The sequence below is a fragment of the Protopterus annectens genome, chromosome 2.part2 (assembly GCF_019279795.1).
Source record: "Protopterus annectens isolate FY-2018-M chromosome 2.part2, PAN1.0, whole genome shotgun sequence".
In the NCBI taxonomy this organism is placed as follows: Eukaryota; Metazoa; Chordata; order Ceratodontiformes; family Protopteridae; genus Protopterus; species Protopterus annectens.
This window is the reverse complement of record NC_056730.1, coordinates 96,470,630-96,493,558: the sequence shown is the minus strand read 5'-3', so window position 1 is coordinate 96,493,558 and position 22,929 is coordinate 96,470,630. Positions and strand designations below refer to the sequence as shown.

The 22,929-nt window shown below is 40.5% G+C and overlaps 1 protein-coding gene across 1 annotated transcript in view; it reads right to left on the bottom strand.

The window, feature by feature from the left end:
• Positions 1-22,929, bottom strand: part of KLHL31 (kelch like family member 31) — a 166,043-nt gene that overhangs the window by 96,680 nt on the left and 46,434 nt on the right. Inside the window, exon 2 of the mRNA XM_044063778.1 lies at positions 10,044-11,238. Within this exon, the coding sequence (XP_043919713.1) occupies positions 10,044-11,215 (1,172 nt within the window). The 5' untranslated portion in view covers positions 11,216-11,238. The remainder of the gene's footprint in view (positions 1-10,043; positions 11,239-22,929) is intronic.

The window sequence follows — 22,929 nt, the reverse complement described above, 5'->3', positions numbered from 1 at the left end:
GATAGAGTACGGAATGAAATATAAAGGCAAAAAGACAGACGTCAAGAGATCATGAATACTGGTTATCAGAGGATTACAGGCAAGTGGACTGGTACAAAAAAGGGTTAAAGAAAACCTTGGGGTGAAGCCATGAAAGAGAGGGCAAGGAGAAGGAAAACCCCAGGCTTTTCCGCTGTCTTTGGAGCTGAAGAATGCTTACCTTCACATCTCTATTCACCCTCTTTTCAGGACATTTTTATGTTTCTCTGTTTCCTCCTTTCATTTTCAGTTCTCTGCTTTTCCCTTTGGCCTCTCTACTGCCCCAAGCATGTTCACAAAATGCCTAGCTCCTGTGACTGCTTTCTGCAGGCTCAAAGGCATTCAGATTTTTACTTATCTAGATGACCTGTTACTATCACCTTCCAAAACTCCGTCCTGACTCCCTCCCAGAATTATGTGTCTCTAGGATGCAGGATTCAGGCAGTGCCAATGTTGGCCTCTCTTCCACCTCCAAATGTTCCTCATTGACAGCCTTCTTTCAGTCTCTTCTTCCTCTGACTGCCATTCCAGCCAGAGAATTTCTTTGGGCCCTGGGATTCATGGCCTCTTCTATTCCACTGCTCACTCTTATCAGACTGCATATGAAGAAATGTCAATGGTACCTCAAATCAGTTCGGCTGCAGCATTGTCACAGCTTGGATTTCAGTGTACCTCTTCTTTCTTGTCTAAAGAAGGAATCAAAGTGGTGGATTCAACAGTTTGCCCTCAACCCCAGCATGCCCATTCAGGCTCCAGTCCCTTCTCAAGAATTGTTCGCCAATGTCTCAGACACGGGGTGGGGCCTTCATGTGTTCACTTGAAAGTACAGGGTCTCTGGCCACCCATCAGAAGTCAGACGATATCAAAATCAAAGAGATGAGAGCTCAGATTCTGGCCCTTCAAGCTTTTTACCCATGTACTCTCCAGGCCCCTTGAAAAAGTGCCATAGACAACACTACAGTGATGTGGTATGTCAGCAAGCAGGGAGGCACAAAATCTTACCTCCTCTGCAGGATCACTCTTCAGGATTGGGAGGTGGCTCTCAGTTATCATTTAAATCTTCAGGTAGTATATATTCCTTCAGAGCACAGTCTAGTGGCATACTCTCTGAACAGGTCCAAAACACAGGCTCATGAATGGATGCTTCACAAAGATGTGTTTCTGGACATTGTCCATCGGTGGGGTATTCTTCAGGTAGATCTTTTTGCTTCTCATCTGAGCAGGCAGTTGCCTCTCGTCTGTTCCAGATTGCCATGCCATCTGGCATGGAAGACAGGTACGTTTTATTTTCCTTGGAAGGGGGTGTTTCTGTATGCTTTCCCTCCTCCTCCTCTGTTTCCAAGAGTCCTGCAGAAGATTCAGCTGGACTCCACAAAAATCTCACCAGTGACTCCCTTTTGGCCAAGACAGCAATGGTTCCCCCTCTTAATGCAAACTGGCCAGAGGAAATCACCTACGAGTTCAATCTCCTCACACAGGATAAGGGATCTCTAATCCATCCTCACTTGTCCACCTTCAACTGACACTGCTGGCAATATGGTTTTGATTCCTATCAAGAACCTTTTTTTTCTGAGGACATGTTCAGGGTTTTAAAGAAGGCAAGGAAACCCTCAAACAGAAAATCTTATATGTCCAAATGGAAAAGATTTTCTGTCTGGTGCCATGCTTGTAACCAGGACCCTTTTTCAGTGGAGGTCCCTTTGGTCCTCTCTTATTTGTGTAAGTTGCTCCAGTCTGGCTTGGCCTGTTCTTCTGTGAAGGCCCATTTGGTAGCCATTTATGACTGTCTGCCCTTGAGTCCTTCCTTGGCTTCTCATTTTGAGGTCAAACAATTTCTTAAAGGCATCCTGCATCTTAGGCCTCCAAGGAAACCTACTCCTCTTCCTCCTTGGGACCTTAATTTTGTTTTGTTGGTGGCTCTTACTTCTGCTTAGAGGGTTTCTGAGTTTGAGGCCCTTATGGTCATACCTCCTTTTCTGCTTTTTTTTCACAGGGACAGGATGACTCTTCATACTAATCTTTCTTTTATGCCCAATGTGGTAAATGAGTTGTCTTTCAGTCAGTCAGTACAGCTCCCTTCTTTTTTTCCTTCTCCTCAGTCTGCAAGTGAGAAGGTCTTGCATAGCTTCGATTTGCACAGACAGCTCAGGTACTATTTGGATAAAACTAAGGCCATTCGTAAGTCTGACCAGCTTTTTGTTTCCCTTTATCCCAGGACATTGGGTTTGGCTGTTTCTAAGCAAACTATCTCCTCCTGGATATCTAAGGCCATTTCCTTTTGTTATTCTTTTCATGGCATACAAGATCGTAAGGCTTTGATATACTGGCCAGACACTGGGCTACCCTGGATGGGAGATCCCTATAGAAAAGAATACCACAACAGTGAAGAGGACATCTACTGTTATGGTATGATTTTACACAACTGTACTTTATTTTGGTATGGGGAAAATAAACTAGTGAAACAAAAATACAAAAAGCACAGCTGATTCTCTCACTGACCTAAACCCCCATAAGGTGGTTAAATATATAATATTCTGTTTTGTTTCACTGGTAGCAGCAGCTGCCCTCAAGACTTGCAGCATACAAAACAGCATGTAAATCACCACTTTTACCATCAACTCAAACTGTCTCTGCAATGATCTTGTCAGGAAGTTGCTGTCAAACAGTGAGAAAGGAAGGGCACATCTTCAGAAAGAATATCCACAAAATATTTCCATCTTACTGCAGCTTATTTGTTTTTTCATAGACTCATAAACATAGAATGTTCAAAGGTAAGTACTAGGCTAGCTGTGAGCCATTTTAAGCACAGGCAACTTCCATTTCAAAGGTAAGAATCAAACCTTGTGCCTCTGAAGTAAACACCTTAACCAGTAAACCAACCCCCAATTCCCAGCATGTTACTAGTATTAGCAACTTGTCAGAAGGCAAATAGAAAGTGAAGTACTTCTAATCTTTTGGAACTCCAGCTATGCATTTACTGTCAAAGAGGGTAGACAAAATCATTCTTAGGCCAATTACAGACTTCTCTCAGTTCTTGGCACACTTGTAAAAAGTATTAAAAAGACTGTGACACAAGCAAGTCTCACAATACATCTACTTCAGTGTTGCCACAAAACCCATAATTGATTTGGTAAGAATGATGCTTTGAACATAGCATCTGCCAGCTACAAAGTCTTAACCAATCTAGAAATAGAGTCACAACTTTGTTCCAGGATCTGTTGGCAGACTACCATCTTTTTGCTGACAAACTTTCTAAGATAGGGATTGGTATGCATGGTTTAAAATGATGTCAGAACTATAAATCAGACACATCACAGCTTAAAAATGAGACTGCTGTGTCATCTTCTAGGAACCTTCCTGTATGCCTCCCCAGGATTCAATTCTGTTTTTTTTCTCTGATGTTCTTAGTTCTCAGTAATGGGAGCGTGGAAGCAACATATGGAGTGATCACTTATGCAATCAGCAGATATCACTGTACACCTCAGTCGCATAGCCATTATCACAGATGGATAACAGACATTCTAACAATTCTTTTTTCAGCACCACCTGACTGGCTCCAGAGCAGCATCTTATTTCAGAATCTAGCTAAGTCCAGGTTCGTCCTGCCACTCAGAACTAGCCTACTATGTATATCAACTGGTAAACAATATGCAACTGAAGTTCTGCACTCTGCAAATCACCGGAGGTCCTCATAGCTTTTATAGCCACTTCCAAGTGGAAGAGGAAACCGTGAAATACAGCACATGCTTTACTTACAATGGGTTTACCTACTGTGTTATACACTAACTCTTGCCAGACTTGGTACTTCAATTCATTTCAGACAGTGTCATTGTAGAGTTTTAGAAGAAGAATATATATCTCCAGGGAAGAAACTTTGAGACTTACTACAGTTCACAGTGGCTTATAAGCTCATCCTCTATGACCACTGCTCATAATTAAGGCTAATGTTTAGATACTATATACATGCTCAAGAGCTAAATTCAATTATCATTTAGACTGTTGGGACTCGGATTGCCGGGTCATGAAAAGTGCAGAATGAATGGCTGCAAATCTGTGGACTTGCATATATCAAATCTAAGATTGCCATTTCTCAGAACGCTTCTTTTGCTCCGAGGTATGGTACTCTCAGAGTTGGTATAAATAAGTTTGGGAGTGTAGAAGGGCTTGACCTCCTGTAAAAAGAGGATTAAAGGAGAAGAGCGATGTTTGATGCTCACTCTTCTCCTGTATTTTCAGTCTTTTCTCAGTAAGTTGAGACTCGACAATCACAGTATAGGCATTTCAATAGGGAGCACTAACTTCTCAGCACAGTGACACACAAAGTACCTCTTCCTCATAAAAACATTAACCAATACTTTGAAAGTCTCTGCCAGCAGAAATAAGGAAGAAAGCGCAACACTTAGGTTTTAAAAATGGTTAGCACTCACTTCACTGATGCTTCACCATGTAGTAACTATGGGATCGTCTAGGTACCTGCAGACTATCATCTAACAAGCATTTTAACTCTATAGGGTTGAGCTTTTTTCTGTTTCACTCCCATAGGTTCATAGATGTGTACTAGGCTAATGGCCCTGGGGCCTTTACAAGCCTAGCCCATAGAAGTGCCCTGGCATTGTGCCACCTGTCATTAGTTCCCAGTGCCTCTAACAAGTACAGCCACTGGAGTGATCCCTGGGGTGAACATTCTATTTCCCATCCACTCATCAAGATTTCTCTTGAAGAGGAATAATGAGGTGCTCTGCTTGACATGTATGGGAAGCCTATTCCAGAGTATAGGCAGTCTCTGGGTTATGAACCTGTCCCTCTAGCATGTTCTGTTGATTGTGGTAATGAGGTTGAGGTATCTGGAGCTTGTGGTGCAGAGGGATTGGGATTTCTTTAGATGTAGCATTTCTAACAGAGCTGGGTCAGACATGGCTTTGTAAGTCATGCAAAGATCACCTCATAGTAGATGATATGAGACAGAGAATAGCTGGAATTTTTTGAGTCTGTCCATGTAGGACATGTGTTTAAGGCCCAGGATCCTCTTCGTGTGGTACTTTTGTGGCCTCTCCAGCTGTTGCAGGTGTCTAGTGAGGTACATGCCAAATGGGGCATTTTACTCCAAGATTGGTCTAATGACGGAAGAGTAGAGGGAGATGATGACCTCTTTCTTCCTGGATGCAAAACACTTGGTAATGAGATGTGCCACATAGAAGGAGTTTCTGACCACAGTGGCAATGTGGTAGTCTTAAGAGAGGTTGCTGTCAACCTGGGTCCCCAGATCTCTTATAATGCCTTCAGTGTTCAGTGGGCTCCCATCAATGTGGTAATTAGTGCAAACTGAGTTTTTCCCAAAGGGGATGATGATACATTTTTTGGCATTAAGCTTAAGGCCATGGTTTTGACACCAGTTATTAGTCTCAGTGAGGTCTTTCTGTAGGATGTCTGCATCACTTGGGGATTTAATAATGGCTCCCAGCTTGCAGACGTCTGCAAATTTGGTCAGCCAGAGTCCCACCGTGTTGGCCTGGACTTCTGAGAAGTAGATGCCAAACAGGAGAGGACTCAGGACCGATCCCTGTAGGACTCCACTAGTGAACGGTCAGCAGTCTGACTTTGAGTCTACTACTTTCACACTGTTGGTTCTGTGAGCCAATTTGCAACCCACCTAATGATATAGGGGTTGATACCTAGTTTGGTAAGTTTATCAATAATTCCTGAGTGAGGAATGGTATGAAAGGGTTTGCCCAGATCAAGGTAGGCTGTATGAACTGCTTCACCCTCATCCACTGCTCTGGTGACTGACTCAAAGAGGTCAACCAGGTTAAGCAGGCATGATCTACCTTTCACAAAACCAAATTGCATGGGATATAGAGTTTGGAGATTCCCTATATCCTTGTTAATTAGGTCCATGATGATGCTCTCCATAGCCTTACATATCAGACTCGTCAGGCTAATGGGCCGATAATTTCCAGGGTCTGTAGTCACTTCTCCTTTATGGAGAGGAATGTCTGTAGTAGTGTGCCATTTTGTAGGGACAAAACCTGAGGTGAGGCTGTGAGTGAACAGAGGACACAGATGTGGTGCCAGGTCACGTTGTAATTCATGTAGAACATAGCCAGGGATATTGTTGGGTCCCATGGAAGCTGTATTCTTGGCCTTAGACAATGGAGCTTTAACCTGTGCTGCAGTAATGCAGGGTGCCTGGCATTCTTCCAGTACTGAGATTGGTCCTTTAGGGGGGAGAGAGGGGTAAAGCTGGCACTGAATCTGTCAACCAGTATGTTGGCAATATCTGCTGGCTCAGTATAGGAGGTACCATTGTGCAGTAACTCAGAGCAAATCTGGGTATTGCCATGGAGATTCTTGATATAACTAAAGAAGACTTTGTGGCTGTTTTTAGTGTTTGCCGCAATTCTGCCTTCATAGCTGGAGGTTTTGATGAGGGATCTCAACTTTTTGTTGAGGTTAATAAGGGAATGCAGCTTATCGTGTAGTAAAGCTAGATGTGTGTGTGTGTGTGTGTGTGTGTGTGTGTGTGTGTGTGTGTGTGTGTGTGTGTGTGTGTGTGTGTGTGTGTGTGTGTGTGTGTGTGTGTGTGTGTTCTGTTACTGTTTTTCCTATGATTTTGTCTTTTTGACTGTTGCCAGGTATCTACAGAAATAAAGCCATATGCTGAGGTGCAGGGATGTATCTTGTTCCTTATGTTAAACTAAAACGCTGAACTGGTTACATCATTATTATTATTATAATGTATTGCATTCAGTTCATTGTATGATAATACCCGTTTGTTAACCACATAGGCGCATTGGACACACAGTCTCTTTTCAGGGCCAACCTGGGAGCAATGTATGATTAAATGACTTGCTTAAGGTTACACAGTAGGCAAATGGGGATTGAGGGAATCATACCCTGTACTACAGAAACTACAGCCTTAACCCTCTGCACCAACTACCAGATACTGCCTATAGACCATATTGCCTGTAGTCATATGAGCACATTGATATGCTGTCATGTTCAGATATGTGTGACTTTGAAATCTTAATTGTTTGTATCTGCACTGGTGGCATAAGAGGGATAAAGCCCTGACTACAGCCTGAGTGACCCAAGTTCAGTTAGCTGTGTGAGTGCTTGATAGCACAGGCTGGGAAAACAATCTGTCTTGCATACTTCGTAAGACCATTCTGGTTCACAGACCCCCCAATGCCTAGAATCAGCAAGGTTCAGACATGCTAATGTGGTAGTCCATGGAAACGACCTATGTAAATTACCATCCTAGCAAAAGCATGCTGCCCAGAAAGGGTACTTCGTAGTACTGAATTCATAGATTCACAATTGATGCAAGTGCTGGGTAGGGATCCAACAAGCCTGCACTGCATTTTTCTGGGTACATATATGCCTTTCAATGGTGGAAATCTATGCAAGGTAAACTGGACCTGTATCACTCTACACAGATAGCCAATGTGGGTAAGCCATGCTGTGTGTGAATGATAGTGTATGACTGTATGCATTTGTATGTCTCTGTGTCACTGTGAGTGTCAGAGCACTGGCACAGTGTGTGAATGAGTCCATGAGGAACAGGGATATGGTTGGGGTCAGCACACTTTAGTAAGGACGTACAAATGAGTCAAATGTATATATGTATATCCACTGAAGATTGATGTTGGCATGCTAAAAACATACTGAAAAAAAATCAATGGATCAAAATTGCAGCACTCCTGCACCACTTTATTAATATTTGGTAACCATAACCCTGTTCTTAACCACAGCTCTATAACTTAACTTACGGAAAACCCTTTCCATAACACTACCACTATTCAAACAAACTCTGTCTTAAGTTAATGGTAGGATTTTGGTTACCTGATCACAAAAGGAAACTTTTCATTTTACAATCATTTATAGTTTCAGTCTGTTGATTTTTTTCATGTGTCAGCATCAATCTCTTGTGTTTCCATGCTTGTGCATGTTGATATGTCAACATATACTTCATATATATATATGTATATGTAAATATGTGTGTGCATGTATATACACACACCCACACGCACACTCGCACACACACACACACACACACCCACACACACACCCACAAGCACACCCACATGCACACTCGTACACATGCACACACACACACACACACACACACACACACACACACACGTACACACGCACACACACGCACGCACACACACACCCACAAGCACACCCACACGCACACTCGTACACATGCACACACACACACACACACACACACACACACACACACACGCACGCATGCACGCACACACACACGCACATGCACACGCACACACGCACTCACGCACTCACGTACATATACGTACAGAAGTTAAGGTTGCAAGCTCTAGTTCCTGCGGTACAGGGTTTGATTCTCTCAGCCCTTATTTGACTACTGAGTGACTCTTGAGCAAATCGATTAAACAGACATTGCTCCCAGATCACACCTGAAAAAGAGACTTTGTGTCCAGTGGGCCTACCTGGTTAACAAATACAATTATAGCCTATCTGGTGAACAAATAGAATTTTTGTGTGTGTTTGTGTTTATTATATGCAAGAAACTTTATCTAAAACACATTTAATCAGATGGCATTTCATCTAAAATGTCATATGCAGTAATTACTCCTCTGAAATGTTTTTGGAAGGGGGCAAGCCCTCCTGCACCCCCTTCCTCTTACGAATATATACTAACTCTGAGGTTGCATAACTAAAGAGAAGAGAGACAACAACACACACAGTGAATAATGGCTGATGCATAAAAACAAACTTGTGGTACACTAGACTAATCTGCCTTGTACTTTCTATTACCCTAATACCCTAAACCAAACCAGTATTAATTCTCTATAGCCTACTACACTTTTCTATCAAATTCTATCAAATGTGAGTAGCTTAAATGAGTCTCTAATTATTTAGATATTTTGTGTTTAGACAATTTTTTTGTTTTATATTATGAGTTTAGACAAAATGCGCCTTTGATCTTGTTTGGTTGACAAAGTGTAGTGGGTGCCCCTTAAGTCAAATGGTGATACTGTCGATGTCAGGAGATGTTGAATTTTATATCGTCAATGTCTGTGGTTCTGTAAGTTATACATACATGCAAGTAATCTGTTTTTTTAGGCTAGGTTTAGAGTAAGGGCTAAGTTAGGGACAATTTTAGTTTTGTGTGTGTGTTTGTGTACTCTGTAGTGTTTATGCAAGCGCCTGCGGCTCAGGGTTACAGCTGGGATTAAGTTAGGTAATAATATGTATGGTGTGTGTGTGTGTGCGCATGTGTACACCTTTACCTGTCTACTGATACGTGTGTGTGTGTGTGTGTGTGTGTGTGTGTGTGTGTGTGTGTGTGTGTGTGTGTGTGTGTGTGTGTGTGTGTGTGTGTGTGTGTGGGTGTGTGTGTATGTGCGTGTGTGCGTGTGTGCATATGTGTGCACGTGTGTGTGTTTGTTTTTACCTGTCTACTGATACGTGTGTGTGTGTGTGTGTGTGTGTGTGTGTGTGTGTGTGTGTGTGTGTGTGTGTGTGTATGTATTTGTGTGTGTGTGTGTGTGTGTGTGTGTGTCTGTGTGTATGTATGTATGTGTGTGTGTGTGTGTGTGTGTGTGTGTGTGTGTGTGTGTTTTTACCTGTCTACTGATACTCTGTTTTTGGTAAGAGATTAGGAGCAGGGTTAGAGTTAGCACTGATGAGTAAGCTGACATGGGTGACTTATTCATCCATGCTAATCTTAACTCTGAACCCTAACTCCAACCTGACAAATTAATTTACCAAAATCCCTTTCCCTTAGAATATCCCTGTATAGACAAGGTCTGTCTGTGATGCTATTTTTTATGTTGTCCAACCAGGAAAGGAAAATGTTTTCTTTTCATTTTCAACCAGTTTGTATTCATTTTTTTCTCTGTTTTTCCTCAATGTAAGTGGTTTCCAATGTGCAGAAATTGATGTTTTGAACATCAGTATTTCTGCACGTTGACCATTCGTAACACACTCATAGAGATATGACTACTAAAAGGAATATTACTAAAAAGACATACCTGCAAAAATTGCTAACTGCATGCTTTGCTTGATTTCTGGCATCATTTTGATCTTCTCCACCAGCCACATACAGAAATCCATCCATTACTGTCACACACTGATTGAAGCTCTTTGAAGGCATTTCAGTAAGCCTGTTCCAGCCAAGTTCAGGATCCTTATACAGGATTTCTCTACTAAGGGACTTTTCTACAAGTGCTGGACGCCCACCAACAGTGACAAGAACTTTAACACCACCACGAACTCTTGTTCTTCTTGACTGGAGAGAGTTTTGTTGATATGGAAGTAGATGATAGTTCATGGCATCAACAAGCAGCCTGTGACATTCGCCATCTTCCATCATTCTTGGAACACTCTGTACATAACTGACTAGATCCTGTGCGGAGATGGTACCAAAGCGGATGTTTTTCAGTAAATCTCCAGCATACTTCACCCTTTTTGGATCAAAGTCAAGCCATCTCATTGCAATCTGGAATGCAGTTATTTCAGATGGCAATGCCAATTCATCATCCATAAGAAAGTCATTGATCTGGTCAAATGTAAGTTTAAAGAATTGTTCTGTTTCAGAAAAATCAACAAAGTTTTCTCTAATGAATTTCTGTGTCATCTCTTTTGTGCCTTTCAGGACATAAGTTTCAGCAATATTTGCAACATACATGCAATTTTCCACATTGATTTCTTGGGCCAAAAAGTCACAGCACATTTTTGTAAGTGTATGGATCTGAAGAAACATAGCAGCAGAAATGGTGCACCCAATTGTATACAATGATAAAGTAACTTTTCCAGTGTAAGCATATACAATCACAGTAGCTAGTCCTACGGGTGACAGATCATTCAGGTCTACCTTTTGAATGGAAGGCTCTTTCTTGAACAGATCTTGGAAGTAGTCACTGCATGAAGCCATGACAATTTTGTGAGCATTATATGACTTTGTTTTGGTATTGAGTGTCAGATCACATAAGAAATTTTCTTGTCTCATCCTGCTAAGCTCCTCTAGCATGTTTGGCCCGTAAGATGGGTTACACACCTCTGTAGATACACAGCTAAGTCCGTTGTCTCCCTCCAACATATTATTTAGGTTATTGAGTTTGGTTAGGGGGCCATCTTCCACAATTATGGTCATTTCGTTAAGTTCCCCTTTGGGTTTCTTTGCAGTCTTCTTTTTGGGTGCCATGACTGCAATTTCACCAGCAAGACCTAGAAAACACACATCAAATCAGATAATTCAACTGTTCAATCATTCATTATTAACTACTTAGTGAACATTATTATATAGTAGAAACATAACATTACAGCTACATTTGTTTAGCTGTGTTGTATCAACTCCATTTTTCTACAAAAATAACTTTCAAATATTGCTTCTCTTTTTGATAATGTGTTTTTTCTATTGGCTCCAAAACTCAGCCACTCATTTCATCATGTTATGTTCATTCATACTTAACAGAATGAGACTATTCGTTAATCTAAAAAAGTGGGTTATAAATAGTCGCTACAAGGATGCAACAATGGCTAAAACTAATGTTTCAACTTGCAGTATTCTTCACACAGGCCTTGAAAGATAAAAAAAAAAAACAAGACAGGCTTGCATTCCTTCTAAATGCATTCTCACCAAACTGTTCTACACTAAATATATAGCTTGACAGTAACAACATAATGGTCTTGACAAGACAGATTGCCTCACTGATATTTCGTATGGCAGTTAACATTAGTCCATAAATCAGAAAAAACACTGAGCATAAGTTGTTCACAAAAATGAGACTATATTATAAATAAACATGTAAACATAATATAGTTTCTGTACAAGAAAAATCACATTGTTCATAGGTTCGTAGGTTGGTACTAGGCTATACAAGCCTAGCCATAACAATTCCCTGGCTATTTCTTCCCACACTATTTACTTCCCTGGACCCCTGTCTAGCAGGGTGACTGACTTGATCCCTGGGGTGAATTTTCTTTCTCCCATCCAATCGTCAAGGTTCCTTTTGAAGAGGGCCAAAGAGGTGCTCTGCTTGACATATATAGGCAGCCTATTCCAGAGTCTGGGACGTCTCTGGGTCAGGAACCTATCCCTCCAGCATGTTTTGTTTATTGTGATGACAAGGTTTAGATCCCTGGAGTATGTGCCTCTGACGGATTGGGATTTCTTTAAGTGTAGCATGTCCAACAGCTCTTGGTTTGACATTGTATGAACTTCTGTAGTGTCATCATTTCAGCACCTACAGCTATCAAAGAAACAGGTAGAGCAAGAAAACTCCACAAGGACAAGAGCAGGTGTACAATCAATACTGTGATCATTCTCTTCTGCAAAAGGGGAAATGAGATTGTTCCATCTACTCTGACTAATCTGAATGAGGTAATAGCTGATCTGTACATTTTTAAAAGACAACTGAATATGGCAATATTTTTTGAAAATTCTGAATTTGAGATAACTAGCAAATAAAAAAAACTACATCTGTTCCTACCTATTTTAATGCAGTAACTCAATTGGATCTGAATGCTGAGTGTGATTTATACACAGTACTAACAACTGTTGATTACATACAAAACTCATTACTAAACCCTGTGCTTTAGATATTCTATGATGCCCTATAACACTGTTTGAGTTGCAGGTAACAGGAGCAGCTCTGTTGTACTGGACACAAAACTGTGAGCTCAGCTGATGAATGAACTTCTTAAGGAGCCTACTAAAGAGAAATCAACATATGGATAATCTTCTTCTTCTTTTCCTGGTTAGGGGTCACCACAGCGGATCACCTGTCCGCTCATAATTGGCAGTGGAGTTTTACGTTGTCGAGTTGTCAGCTCGGCACCCAACCTTCCACAGAAGGTACACACATGCATGCCTAGGGCCAATTTAGAGTGTCCAATCCACATACGGCATGTCTTTGGGATGTGGGAGGAAACCAGAGCACCCGGAGGAAACCCACACAACCCAGGGAGGACATGCAGACTCCGCAAAGAAGGCACCCCAGCCAAGGATTGAACCAGAGAACCTCTTGCTGTGAGGTGGCAATGCTAACTGCTGCACCACCATGACCGTCCAAATCAACATATGGTTAATAAATTGTTTAAAAAGAGATGTTGATGTTTTCCATCATTGCTACTTGGTATTACGTACCATTACTACTGATGCTTATCAACTGTTGAGGATGGAGTGTCTTGTCTTCCATTTATGCATAACAACAACAATAAAATTAATAATAGTAATGATAATAATAGTAATAATGTAACAAATATACACAAATGAGTCATCTCCACAAATGAGTGTAATTAATGGGAATAGATAGCTAATGGAGAACTTAATCACATATCTTCCAAAGACACACACACACACACACACACACACACACACACACACACACACACACACACACACACACACACATATATACACACATACTGCACATATACAGGCATGCATACAAAGCTCTAAAAACTGTCACCTCACCTATAATTTTGTTAAGTCATAATACGTTAGTTGTTGGGTTGGAGGCAAAAATCCTATTACTTTACTTTTATTTGGCTTTAGGATTAGTTTAGGTTGCTGCAGACAGTTTTCGAGTGTTGCAGGGGAGTGTTGCAGGTTACCTTGAAGCTGCTTGACTGAAGAGGAAGGACATACTAGCATTGAATCATCTTACGTACTGGATTACAACTGCTGGGTGGGAGACTGTATGCCAGTTGTTGTGTCTCTCGGCTTTTCCCGGTTAGGGGTCGCCACAGCGGAACTCTGGTCTGCTAATGATTGACAGTAGATTTTTACGTGCCGAGTTGCCGGCCCTGATGCACAACCTTCAATGAAGGTACACCCATTCACGCACGTCTCCACACAGAAGACGCTCTAGCTGAGAATCGAATAGGACAACGTCTTACTGTGAGGCGACAATGCTACTGTAGCACCACCACTATATTAAAGAGTAAAGATCCTAATATTGCATCTTGTGGCACACATTATGTTATTTACTGTAGACCTGACAGCTTATCAACCAAGTGTACATATTATGTTCAGTGGCTAAGATAATTTCTAAACCAACTGAATGTATTTTGTGAGGCATAATTCCTTGAGTCTAAATAATAGCATGAGATCTGAAACTGTGTTAAATGTTTTGGTCATGTCTAAAACTAGGGATGCAACCATTTCACCTTGTTTTCATCTGTCATAAATAAAATTTATAAAAGTTATGAATGTAGTTTCTGTCCTACGGTGTGGCCTAAACCATGTCTTGTTGCGTAAAGTCACTAACCCGTATGTGAACTATTTTTTTCAATTATTTTAGCTAGAAGGTTTAGGAAGGCTATAGGTCTGTAGTTAGCTAGTTTAAGTGATTTGCCACCTTTATGTAACAAAATACAATGTGGTAACTATCCATTCTTGGTGAAATGATTTATAAGTATAGATACTGGGTATGCAATGGCTTCTTCAGCTATTTTGAGATATTCCTCTTGTAGCTTATCAGCTACAAGAGAGGTGAGTTTACATTTTTGAATAAGCTTTTTTAGGTTTACTATTGTTTGTGAGAATGACAGTCTGTCGGCAGCATTGCTGTCGAAAATCAGAATGTTGTGCACAAAATTTAAATGTATAGGATAGTCGAACACACTTACGTGAATGCAGTAGTGCATTTGCATAAGTGTATTGGACTATCTTCACGGAGATTGCGGTACAGTAGGGATTGGAAATCCATCCATATTCCCACTGTAGTGTGATCTCGGAGTTAGAATACATTAGTAGTGGGGGAGGTGCAGGGGGGCTTGCCCCCCTGCAGAAACATGATATGTCGTGTAGGAGTCTGATTTTACATCAGCTCCTATATGGCTATCACGTGATGGTTTCAGTAACAATGTCGACTCAAATGTGTTGATCATTTGGGTCGATATTGTGGCCATTCGAAAGGTTTGTGTTCAGTTTTACTTTTCGTTGTTTCGAACGGCATATGTTTTACCATTAAAACAAACAATAGTAAACCGCTTTTTTTATCATGGTAATAGGACTTGGGAAAAGTGGGAAGGTAGAAGTGTCAGAGTCCATGTCACTTAATAATGTGTTAGGTGCACTAGATTTATTAAGAAGCATTAGCAACATCTAAGTAGTACAAGTTAAATCTGTATGCTATATTATAGTTTGTTTAATCTGTGAAAGGGCAAGGTTGTGAGTGTCAAGTAGCTATATACCAAATACCCTATGCATCACATTTCTTATAGAGAGAGAGAGACAGAGAGAGAAAGGTCTTTCCCTAACACTATCACTACACAAATCAATCAAAAACATGCACACACTGCACATACACAATCACATATACAAAATGCTAAAACTATCACATTACTTAGCCACAACTCTGTAACCATAATCCAGAAACACTTTCATGAATGCACACACTCAAAAGCATTCACACACACACTATTCAGTCTATTCACTTACCTATCCTTAAATGACAAAACCCCACTTCCCTTAATGCAATCACAGCTGACCCCACACGAACAATGAATGAGCCAACATTTGACATCGTCTGATTCTGACAAATGGAGCATTCAGGTTAAAGTTTCAGCATTATACTCTGTCAAAAAGATGTGCATTCAGCACAGTGTAATGCAGCCTTCTTTATATTCTGTTATAGCATATGATGAAGAAGTGGAAGGAATAAGTGGATAATACAAGTTAATTACCATATTAGAATTAATTTTGGATAAAAACTGCTTTGTATTTGGAGGAGAATATTTCAGCAATTGACAGGTGTAGTGATAGGTGCTGTGATGGCACCTAGCTATCCCAGTGTAGTAACTGCTGAATGAAAAAAAACAAGTTTTTTTACATTCATCCTATATCGGTCTATAGATTGTTAGAAAGCTAACGACCATTAGGGCCCTTAAAAGCCTAGCCATGCACCCCAGAACCATTTGGATTCTAAGTATCATGGGCGTCCATACATTAGGCATATTGCGTAACTAAGATATTTTTAAGGGGTGGGGTTTTAGTTAGGATAATACTTTTCTTATTGATGGCCTCTGTTCATAAGAGACAAGGGGGCCAGACCAGGGGTCAACTTTTTTCTCATCCAAATGTCAAGGTTTCATTTGAATAAGGTCAGGGATGAGCTCTGTTTTACATAGGTGGGGAGCCTATTCCATATGTTCATAGATGTATACTAGACTAACAACCACTAGGGCCCTTATCAGCCTAGTCGTCAACCCCCAAAAAAGTTGCTGAGAGGTAACTTCTGCCCAGTCTGTAAGGCAACAGCTGCCCCAGTTTCATTTGAAAGCCAGTGCGTACAATGTACCACAGGGTGCTAGCATGAGATAGGTTTATCAGTAAGTACTAGGCTAGCTGCCCTAGTGGGCCATTTTAAGTCTAGCCAATTTCCCCTTCAAAGATGAGAATTTAAACTTTGAACTTTGTGTCTTTAAGGCAATCACCTTAACCATTATACCAAACCCTAAATTGTTTATAGGTAAGCATTAGGCTAGCAGCCATCATGGGCTATTTTAAGCATACTCAATTTCCTTTTCAAAGATGAGAATCAAACCTGTACCTTGTGACTGTGAGGGAAACACCTTAACTATTATACCAGCTCCCAACTTGGCTATCAGCTTGCTTACTATTACAAGTCTAGTCAATAGCCAAAGGTCAGAATCAAACCCAGTATCTTGTATATGTGCGGTTATGATGTTAAAAATTATGCCAACTCCCTCTTCATAATATGGGCATACTTTGGGATACATATCTGTCTCCTCAGCACATTCTGTTTATGTCACAAGCGAAGTTCAGATCCCTGGATCTAGCATTTCTGTTGCTGTCTTACTTTGCACATGTGCAAGAGATCCATCAGAGCTGGGTCTGAGGAAGCCCTGTAAGACAGGCAAAGATACCCTCTCAGCAGCCTGTAGTAGACAGAATACACAGACAGAACCTTTACAAGATCAGTGTAGGACAAGGTATTCATGCCTTGAAATCTCCTAGTGAGAAACCTTTGTGGGTGTCCCAACTGTTGCAAGTGTCTGGTTAGGCACATGCCAAAAGGGACATTGAACTCAATGATATGTCTGATAAGGGCTGAGTAGAGTTGTACTATAACTTCCTTGGGCCTGGATGCTATACCCTTAACTATAAGTTGGGCAACATAGAATGATCTTCTTACTGTCTTCGTAATGTGTTGGTCAAAGGCCAGATTGCTGTCTACATACGTTCCCAGATCCCTTACTACTGGGTCGACTCTTAAGAGAGTGTTTTAGCAATGGAGTAATTAACTTGGGTTGACAGTCTTCCCAAAGGGCATTATAATGCATTTTTTGGCATTGAGTTTTAGGCCCTGGTTTTGACACCAGTCATTTTTCTGTGTTAAACCCTCTTGTAAGATTTTGGTGTCCGGGGGGGGGGGGGGTGTCAATAATAGCTCACATTTTGTTTTGCAGTCATTTGTAAACTTGGTAAGCCAGAGGCATTGAACATTACCCTGGACTTCTGAGACATAGATGCCAAACAGAAGCAGGCTCAGCAAGGAGCCCTGGGGTAACTCTGCTGGTGACCATTCTCTTGATGGAGGTGATCTCACCAATCCTGACTTCTTGGGACCTGTCTGTGAGCCAGCCAGCAATCCAGTGAGTTATCTAGAGATTTATGCCTAGCTCCAACAGCTTGTCAACAATGCCTGAGTGGAGTAATGTATCCAATCCATTGGCCAAGTCAAGATACACTGCCTGCATTCATGCAGTATTTTATCCTTGTCCATTGGGGTCCCTATTGAAATGTTGGTATTCAAAATACTCAGTGCCGACAAGTCAAAAAAAAAAAAAGACTGAAAATAAAGGAGAAGGGCGAATCTTGAAAAATCAGTCTTCTCCTTTAAACCTCTTTTTTGTGGGGAGCAAGCTCCTCCTGCATCCCTCATGTCAGGTAGAGGCCCCCAAACCCCCTAAATTTATACACACACACACACCTCTCTCTCTCTCTCTATATATATATATATATATATATATATATATATATATATATATATATATATAAATAACTCTAAAATTGACATACCTCACAGAAAAGGGAATATTCCGAGAAATGGCAACTCAGACTTAGTATATACAAGTCTGTTTCGGGACTCGTTCTAGTGGGTCCCGACATTTCAAATGGTTACCCATCCATTGCCTTGGTGAGCCTTTCAAAGAAGTTTACCAGGTGAAGTTCGCATGACCTTCCCTTAAAGCCAAACTGGGATGGGGCCAGTGTCTGTAAGTTGATAATGTCCTTGTTTATCATCATTTCCATGATAATCCATTCCATGGCTTTACATATAGGCTTGTTAGACTGATGGGTCTGTAGTTCCTTAGGTTGGTTGATGATCTGTCTTTGTGGAAGGGAATGGTTGTTGTGGTCCTCCATTCACTTGGAATATAGTCAGTTTCAAGGCTGTAGTTGAAGAGTGTTTCAAGTGGTCATGACAGGTCGGGATTTAGACAGCTCAGGAGGCAACTTGGGATGTTGTCAGGACCCATAGAGGCAGTGTTCTTGGCTTTAGCAATGGCTGCCAGCACCTTGTTCTGCGAATAGTTGAGGGAAGTATACTGGAGGGGATTTCACCTGGAGGGGCTTGGGGATGAAGTTTGAGATTAATTTATCAGCTAGTAGATTTGATATGTCACCCTGACTGGTGAAGGTGGTACAGGTTACCACCAGTTTGGCACATTGCTGTGTATTATCTTTAAGGTTCTGGACATAGCTGAAGAAGGCCTTCTGATTGTCCTTAGCCTGCGAGGCAATCCTGACCTCATAACTGGCCTTGCTGGATTTACCTAGACCTCTTTGTTTCTTGTTTAGTTGTAAAAGGGAGCACTTGTCTTTTAAGGAGTTGCTCTTTCTGATTTTGGCCATGATTTTTTTTTTTATTATATACCCTGTTTAGGTGAGGATTCGACCATTGGTTTTATTTTGGGTTTACTTTTGAAAGGTACGGCATCCTCTATGCAGCTATTCACATGTTTGCAAACAGACCCTGTGAATAATTCTGCATAGGTAGATGTGGTTCTAGGGAGACAGAAAGCCTTGAATTTTGACAGACTGTTACTTAACAGGATGTAGTTTGCCTTAGAATACTTCCTTTCTGTTACTGTTTTAACCCAGAGCTACCTAACAGCAACACTACTTTTCAGCAAACTTTGGTTGGAGAGTGCTCTATCTGTTTCATGGTGTTTGTGCTACTAAAGTCCAGGAAGCATTGTGCTTGTGAGTCTGAGGTAATGTAAGTTTCCCAGTCTATAGAGGATAGTTAAAGACATCCATGAATAAGAGGTCTGGTTGGCTGGTGAGTACCTCTAGTAGATGGCCTGTAGCAAGCCAAGATATGGGGTGGGACCTTATCTATGGTGACTTGCACATGGATGAGATCCATGGTATCATCCTGTTAAACCGAACTGGGGGTATTTTTGTTGCTAATGTAAATCAAGACACCTCCATCATTGGCCCCAATCTGTGCTGGTCTAAATGTAAGGAAAGAACTTTAGCCTTGCACTGCTGGAGTACTTTCTATGACTTTAAACCAAGTCTTGGTTACAGTACAGATGTCTATATTCTCCAAAGTGATGAGGGCTTGAAGGGTGTAACATTTTTTTGTTTAGGCTCCTAGCATTGAGCAGCAATGCCTTAAGGTTACTTGGAGAATGTTTCACCATGTAGGTTTCTTTGTCTTTTTGGCATTGCCTTGACCATGTAGGTTTCTTTGTCGTTTTGGCATTGCCTTGACCATGTAGGTTTCTTTGTCTTTTTGGCATTGCCTTGACCATGTCTTCCCATGCTGGCAAATACTGGATGCCCCCTCTCCCTAAGTGACCAGAAACTAAGACGATTATTAAAATTAATCATTTTATGTTTATATTGTGGCATCATCCTTGGTGCAGGTAGAATGCTTCTCAATGCAAGGCTCATACTTATTTGTGACACATACTCTGACACATCCATAATGAACATTTTCATATAGTCCAGCGAGGTATGTCTCATGTCAGTTACACCCACTTGGACTATGACAGAATCATATTGGTACCTGAGATGCAGTGTCTTGAGTGCGTGCATGATATTGTGGATGTTCATCGTGTTACCCTGCTGCAGTCATCACACTAGGGTTATGGTATGTCTCATGTCAGTTACACCCACTTGGACTATGACAGAATCATATTGGTACCTGAGATGCAGTGTCTTGAGTGCGTGCATGATATTGTGGATGTTCATCGTGTTACCCTGCTGCAGTCATCACACTAGGGTTATGGTATGTCTCATGTCAGTTACACCCACTTGGACTATGACAGAATCATATTGGTACCTGAGATGCAGTGTCTTGAGTGCATGCACGATATTGTGGATCCTGGCTCCAGATAGACGATTAACCATTATCTTCTCCTTGTCTAACCTGGTGAGTGGAGCATCTGTGTGATGCACAATGGAGTCTCCAATGAAAGATCACTGGGTAAAGTATATGTTTGCCTTATGGGCTTTGCTCTTGGGGGACTATTGGGTGAGGGTTTATGCGAGATGTTTGGTATTGCTTTTGGTGTGTGTTTTAGTGTTTCCTGAAAAGCAGTGTTGCTGTTAGGTAGCTCTGGATGTCTTTGAGATTTGGGAAGGTTTCTTTTAAGCACCTCAGCATAAAACAATCTATGTGTGTGGTGAGGCGTGTATGTGCAGGATGTAGTGTGGGCATTCTTGAAAATCTCATTTGTATGTGAGATTTTTGTCTCCAAAGAATTATGTATTCACATCTCTCACATACTGTATTTTTTTTTCTTTTCTTTAATAATTAACTGGTTGCCTGAGAACATGAGTTTCTTGGGTGGAGTAAGCCAGGGAACCTTGTTGGCTAGGCTTACGTAGGCCCTTGAGCCAATAGCCTAGTACCTACCTATGAACCTATGAGACAATTGCTATATTGTCTTAGGAAGACCAAATCTACCAAGTTGGCCACAATGACATTAGGAAATTGCATAGCCATGTTGTCTGGTCCTGTAATAGGGTGGGCTGTTTAGGATTAGGGACTAGGTTTTAACAGGGTTCTCCTAGAGTAGTTTCTGGGTTAAGGGTAAGATGTTACTGCTATGATATGGTATTGTATGCATTTTAAGGAAAAATTACTTCAGTATAAAAATATATTTAGAAGAAGAGGTTATCTGCAGAATAGGAATAATAAAGTAGAAAAGGAATTTAAAGAGAGTAGAAATGAGCTGTAAAAACCCATTCTGACTAGTAATAGATACAATACAGTAATCAAATAGACAGTTTGCGCTAATAAAAACAGAATGGTAATGCAATATTAAGTTGATATGAATTAAATAATGCAGGTGATTAATAATAACTTAATAACTAGATACTAGTCCCAGAATATGGATAGGTGGTAGGAGAGTTACCACTGTTTACTTATAAAAACAATATGACTTTTTAGATGAGTTTAGAACATGAGCAAAGAAGTGAGATTAAATGTTAACAAGAGAGGTACATACTGACAGATCATTTGAGAGAGAAGGATATTAAAATTACAATAGCGAAAATGCGGTGTATGCAGTTCAGTGTGACTACTATTTAGATTTTATGTGGGCAAAACAACTAGAAAAATCGGCTTGAGAATTTGAGACTGTGTATGTACCGTACAATAATTATAACATGTTGTACAGGCACACAATGAAGTGCAAGAAGTGGAAATTTTTTACACTAGAATAAGTTAGGAGAAGTGAAAGATTAGGTAATATTAAAATATTCAAACAGAAAAGAAATGCATTGATAAATATGTCCAGGAACATACACCCCACGTGGGTTTAATGAATTGGTTAGTATTAAGCCAGGGCTTAGAAAAAGGAAAAAGTTTAGAGAATCTTTTTTAGGTGTGTTATTTATATTTCATTGATATTTTAAGTAATAGAAATGTGAATGCTTTTTAAATGTCATGTTTAATATTTTAATGATTTATTATTTTTGAAATGTTATTGTTGAACAAAGTTGTGTGACTAGATCATGTGATTTTATAAGGTTATTTAAGAAATGTGTTTTAAATGTTTCAGAAAATAGCATAAGAAATAAGTAATTGGAAAAATTAAAGCACTGTAACAAGAAATATTTATATGGGAATGAGGTGCATTAAGTTCTATCTTCTTCAAACTATGGACCTCTCAATCCCCAAACAGGTGATGATTTATAAAAATCACTTTTAAATTGTGAATCAGACTGCAGTGGTGGTGCTGCGGTAGCGATGTCACCTCACAGTAAGACGCTGTCCGGTTCGATTCTCAGTTAGAGTGTCTTTGGCGTGGAGACATGTGTGAATGGGCGTACCTTCGTTGAAGGTTGTGCATCAGGCCTGGCAAGCCGGTATGTAAAAATCAACTGCCAATCATTAGCAGACCGGAGTTCCACTGTGGCGACCCCTAACCGGGAAAAGCCGAAAGACACAAACAAACTGTCAGATCAAACTAAAAGCTTATCTGATACCAAGGTTAAATGATAAATGTAGCTTGGTCCCTTATGTTAAAGTAAAACACTGAAATATAGTTGATTATATCTAATTGATGGCTCATTTTTACTGGCTCATTGTATGTATTTAAGCTGCTATTTTAATTTTATTTAGTTTACCTGATAAAGGGAAGTCAGTCCAAAAATGGTCAGCATCGATAAACACAATTCTTTTTTCATAAGTGTCATTGTGCCTAGTTATATTTGCTACATTAGTGAATTTGCCCCTTGAGTCGTTATGACATTGTTCCCATAAGGCAAACAGTTGGACGCATGCTATCATATCTGATAGGTTTACATGTATTTCTTTTACTATGAGAGAAAAGCATATAACATAAATTTGTTATACTTGGTCTCAGTTAATTTTAAGTGTTACTGAGACAACAGTGGTCTGTATTTTATGAGTTTTGTAG